Source organism: Eurosta solidaginis, chromosome 3 (genome assembly GCF_040869045.1).
Source record: "Eurosta solidaginis isolate ZX-2024a chromosome 3, ASM4086904v1, whole genome shotgun sequence".
Lineage (NCBI taxonomy): Eukaryota > Metazoa > Arthropoda > Insecta > Diptera > Tephritidae > Eurosta > Eurosta solidaginis.
In genome coordinates, this window is record NC_090321.1 from 72729972 (window position 1) to 72735971 (window position 6000).

Below are 6000 nucleotides of genomic sequence, written 5' to 3' on the forward strand. Positions count from 1 at the left end.
CCAGGACCCGACGAAGTACCAAACATAGCCCTTAAAGCCGCGATTACAACTAGGGCTACATTATTTACTGATCTTTTTAATGCCTGTATGCAAGAAGGCGTGTTCCCTCGCCCGTGGAAACGACAAAGACTTGTCCTATTACTGAAACGTGGTAAACAGCCGGACCAACCATCCTCATATAGGCCACTTTGTATGCTGGATTCCCTAGGGAAGATTTTCGAGCGTATAATTAGTGAGCGCCTACAGCTGACTCTAGAAAGACCAGGTGGCTTATCGAATAGTCAATATGGATTTCGCAAATCAAGATCCACCGTAGATGCAATACAAACAGTCGTCAATATAGCTAGAGAAGCTATCTCTGGAGGCCAAAATAAAAGGAAGTTCTGTGCACTGATTATGTTGGACATCAAGAATGCTTTTAACACTGCGAACTGGATGCAGATAATGGCAGCGCTGCAAAGCTTCGGCACTCCAGCTTACTTACGCAGAATTATAGGTAGCTATCTTAAAGACAGAGTACTTCTTTTTGACACGGATCAAGGAGCTAAAGAGTACAAAATCACAGGAGGCGTCCCACAGGGATCTGTTCTCGGTCCAACGCTTTGGAATGTAATGTATGACGGGGTGCTAAAGATTGATCTACCAGAAAACACGCAAATTGTGGGATATGCTGATGATATTGCAGTGGTAGTAGTGGCCAAGAAACTGGACCTGCTTCAAGCATTATGTAATGACGCCGTAGCAAGAATAAAGGAATGGCTGACCAATACAGGACTGGAGTTGGCTAGCCAAAAGACGGAAGTGTTATTAGTAAGCTCCAAACGGTCGGCGAACGAGTTAGTCTTAACTGTCGGGGATCATCAAATCACCTCAAAGGATTCCTTAAAATACTTAGGAGTGCACATTGACTCTAAGTTAACTTTCAAAGAGCACTTCAGAGCGGTGGGGGAGAAAATTACCAAAGTTAATGGATCACTTATGCGAATAATGCCTAACATTGGTGGTCCGAGCGAAGCTATACGTCAGCTATTGTCCACAGTAACCATCTCAATAATACTATACGCAGCACCAGTGTGGTATGGATCTAAACAGACCCATCAAAAATATATATTAGCAGCATACCGACTTGCTTCTTTAAGAATAGCAAGTGCTTATCGGACGGTGTCCGACGACGCGATCCTGGTTCTAACCCGGAAAATCCCAGTGGACTTACTGGCAAGCGAAATGGCCGATCTGTATAACACTAATATCGAGCGACCATCTGAAGAAGACAAGAAAAGAGCAAGGACACAAACAATAGCTAAGTGGCAAGAACGGTGGGAGGCCTCGAGTAAAGGGCGTTGGACTTTCACACTAGTTTGGAACGTAGCTCAATGGAATGAGCGGAAGCACGGCGAACTGAACTACCATCTCACGCAAATAATGAGTGGACATGGCGGTTTCAAAGAGTATTTATGGAAGCGTAGGATAGAGGAAGATCCTCATTGCCCAATGTGTACCACAGAGTTAGAAAACGCAGAACACGTCATGTTCTACTGCCCCCGTTTCCACGAAGAAAGACTCACCTTGCATGGAGTCTTTGGGGAGGAACCTACCACGAGAAATTTAGTTTCACATATGTGCAGCAGGAAAGAATGCTGGACTGCAGTGAGCAAAATGGCATTTATAGTAATGACACGCCTGATGGATGTTGAGAGGGAGCGCAGAGAAATGCGCATGCGAAGCAGTGGTGATTAAATGGACACTCAGAGCAAATAGGGGGAACCTGGACGCAGGGACAACAGTAGGCTCTTAAAAAATGAGAAATATGGAACGCCACCCTGAAGTAATGCGAAAGTGGTGCCGGGGTGGGCGACGGTTCCAGAACGGGGCTGTTTTTTAGTCTACGGACACACGGTTGCTGCGACGGCAGCAATTATGGTGCATTAGGCATTTTTCAGCCTCCCCGCAAAAAAAAAAAAAAAAAAAAAAAAAGTAGATATACAATGTGTGTAAATTTGCAATAATTAAGCGAGGCAACTTTTTTGCTGGCTTAATGTGTGTAGATTTACATGCTTTTTTTTAAGAGTGTACCCCGTAAAGGCGTTGCCTGTTTTTTAGAATAGAACAACCCTTGCGCGGCGTATATAATAGTAGTACTAATTTTATGCGCAGCAATTTCAGAGGACGCTTAACAGTCCATATAAAGTTTAAGCGTAAACGTCTATAGATAGATAAAAAAAACACAGCTTATATACAATAAATTATATATATGCAAGAAAGGCCCATGCAAAAACGCTGCATGTGATCCGACTAGTAATTGTGCCTGGTCATTGTAGTAGTCATATTCATAGTCACATTTCCATGGGCGAGAGTAGATTTTTGACCAAATTTTCTGTTTCGTTCCTATTAATGTGATCGTTGTTGTTGTTGTTGTTGTTGTTGCAACGATAAGGTTGCTCCCAGAAGGCTTTGGGGTGTGTTATCGATGTGATGGTCCTTTCACGATTCACCGCAGATAGGTGAGGTTTGGAGAAGCTATATATTGCGCTGGCAACCTGAAGGGTTGCGATACACAACCTCTTGAATCTGGTATTTTAGTCGCCTCTTACGACAGGCATACCTACCGCGGGTATATTCTGATCCCCTAACCCGCTGGGGATGCCGTGTGGCTGTGTGCGTTTTAGGTCACACGATTTTTGCAGGGGTGTTGATATCAAAAGTCACATATTTGTATCGAGGTCTGGATCAGTATCTATAGGAACGCGGCGAATGTGACGTTTAGGTCCCACTTTTATTCCCGTTTGTTATCTTTCAGCACAACTTTCGCCACACACATGTTTCAACATTTTTTCGTGCTAAATCGCCGTTGGTATATTTTATTTGCTAATGCAGCTTAAACACAACACAATATAATGGTGAGAGATGTTTTTACATTAGTTTTTATAAATATATGCATAATTGTGCATCACATTCGCAGGGCAAAAGCAAGAAAGCCTTCATCGATCGAAAAAATGCGGTGACATTTCATTTGGTACACAGAAGTCAACATGATCCGCTGGTCGCGGACGTTACAGCACCCCAACGGGTGTTAGTAGAATCAGTGTCACAAAAACAATCCAAAGCAACTGCAGATCCTGTAACTTCTGCTAAGCAGCGAGAAGAACAACAAAAATTCGGTATATTCTTTGACGACGACTACGATTACTTACAACATTTGAAGAAACCTGAGCAAGAAATTGTTTGGGAATATGTTGAAAATCCAAATCGTGCACGCAAACGCCTAGAACAGGGCGAAGTTACTACAGCTCCCAAATTAGCATTGCCAAGTTCGGTGTTTGCATCTGAGTTTGAAGAAGATGAGGGCATGCTAAATAGGGCAGCGACAGTTGTTGGACCACGACCTGATTGGGACCCAGATGTAGTGGCAGCATTAGATGAAGACTCCGATTTTGATAATGAAGAAAACTTGTTAGAAGATGATTTCGTTATGAAGGCTATGGCCGATGAGAGCGACACAGACGGTGATAATGATGAGGCAGATGATGATGACGATGAAGACCAAAACGAAAGCGATTTTGATTTTGACGATTTAAACGAGAGTGATGGTGATGAGGATGATCAGGAATTAATGGATCGTCTTGGACCATTATTGCGCAAACGTTTCAATGACGAAGAAACTAAATCTCGCTTCACTGAGTACTCAATGACCTCTAGTGTTATAAGACGTAATGAACAACTAACACTTTTGGATGATCGTTTTGAACGGTTTTATTCAACCTACGATGATCCAGAACTGGGCGACTTAGCTTGTGAGGAAATTGAAGGCGATTGGGATCAAAAGCATCGTGTTTTGATGGCTTGTTACCGGGAGCATAAACGCGGAAAAAGAGTACAGTCATACCGAAAGGAATGGGATAGTGAACGTATTAAAAAATATGAAACTGTTGCCGATGGCGAAGAAGACCCAAATGATGAATTGGTTGAAATGGAAATGGATGATGCTAAACAGAAAAAATGGGATTGCGAATCTGTACTGTCAACATATTCAAATATATATAACCATCCAAAACTGATTGTTGAACCAATACGGAGAAGTCGTAGAAGTAGTAAAGCGGAGTCAAATGATGAAGTAGCTCAAATAGATATTGATCCCAAAACCGGCCTTCCTACCAATGTTTTGCGAAATGGTGATAATAATCAACTAACCGAGAAAGCACTAGCAAAACTCCAGAGTACAGGGCTTCCATCTACAGGCCCAAAATCACTTTGCAATAAGTCTCTTATATCTACGTTAAGTGTACTATCGATTAGACCCAAAGATGAAACACCTGAAGAGAAACGAGAACGAAAAAGATTGCTAAAAGAATATCGTCAAGAGCGACGTATCGAAAGAAAAGCAAATGCTGATGCATTTAAAGAGGAGAAGAAACGCCAGACACATGTGAAGATCAATCAAAAATGCAATCAACAGGGCACTAAAATTATATAACCCCATAATTTTTAAAATAAAATATTGGAAGAAATTATTATCACATTTGATTTTAAAGACCCTGCAGTGAACACACTATCCCACGGGAATATTTGGTTCGTGTTCCCAAAAGTCGGCTAGATTCATAGACCTGAGTTCTGAAATGTGGGTACACTTCTATGTAAGTTATAAAAAAAGTATTTTATAATAGACCGACCAGTTTCCACATCACTCCTAAAAAATATAATTCTCCAATTGGCGCTATCCATTTGTTCCTATTTGGCAGAGCTGTAAAACTGTGCAATCATTTGAAATTTTAAATCATTGATTTGAGAATGCTTTCTCTTCATTCATTTATTCCTTACTTAAAAGTCCTGGCTTAAAAGTCAACCCATTTTTCATTCAGTGTTGGAAAAAGATTGCACTCCTTAACTCATTCGAGAAAGAATGAAGTAATTGAATGAAACAAACTTTTTCAACAATGAACTTCAAAAAACTCAAAAATCTCTGCGGAAACAGTGAAAAAATAACCATCACCTACCAAAATGTTCGTGGCCTAAGATAGAAATTAAGTACCTTTTTTCTGAATAGTTTTATTTTTACTTCTCAAGTTATAGCTTTTACTGAAACCTGGTTAAAAGCTGATAATTTTAACACTGAAGCCTTTTCACGTAAATATGTAGTTTATCGGCGTGATCGTGAATCTATAGCAGGTGGTGTCCTTATTGCTGTTGACTCGACGCTTCCATCTGAGTTGCTGCTATTGGGACACCACAAATGACATTGAATTTATAGCAGTAAAGCTTGCCTTGCACAATTTTAGTTTGTTTATCTGCTGCTCATATATACCGCCACGATCGGATATACACGTTTATACATGTCATAGCACTGTTATTTGTAGTTTTTACTCGCAATTGCGAGACAAAGACCGCCTAATAGTTCTTTGTGATTTCAATTTATCATCAGTAAATTGGATCAATACCATCGACTCAAATTTTACGACTCCCACTACTCAGCACGAGTTTTTAAATAGCCTCCTAGATACATCTCTTCAAATTAATAATATTTTAAATTCTAAAAGGAAAATCTTAGACTTAGTGTTTACAGATGACTCTGCGGGTATTACTCTAACCCGAACTCCCCCAATATCCCTTCCAGAAGACCCTCTTCATCCTACGCTTGAGATAGTACTGGATGTTGTTCAACCTGTGGTGCTCGATGTTTTTAAGCCGAATTCCCGACCCCGGTTGAGATGTTTTTCAAAGACGAATTTTAGTGAGCTCATAAATTGATTTCTGCCCATGACTGGTCGAGTCTTTATGCGTGTACAGACGTTGAAACAGCGACTTCCTTGTTTTATAGTTCTCTTGATGCTTTCTTTGAAAGCTGTGTCCATCTTCGTTATTCCAGTACCACCATGGGTAAACAACCTTGGTTCTCAAAGCAACTATTAAGACTTGATAATATTAAATCTAGACTCTATAAGCGTTTCAAAAGATATGGTAAAGCTATTGATTTTTCTAAATATTTAGTGGCGCGCTCCAATTTTC

The 6000-nt window shown here is 40.6% G+C and overlaps 1 protein-coding gene across 1 annotated transcript; it reads left to right on the plus strand.

Moving 5' to 3' along the window:
* The first annotated feature begins 2740 nt into the window (after positions 1-2740).
* LTV1 (LTV1 ribosome biogenesis factor) lies at positions 2741-4505 on the plus strand. Its single transcript, XM_067777538.1, has 2 exons — positions 2741-2897; positions 2960-4505. Exons 1-2 carry the CDS (start codon positions 2895-2897, stop codon positions 4469-4471), a joined length of 1515 nt encoding a protein of 504 aa, XP_067633639.1. The 5' UTR covers positions 2741-2894; the 3' UTR covers positions 4472-4505.
* Positions 4506-6000: the final 1495 nt, after the last annotated feature.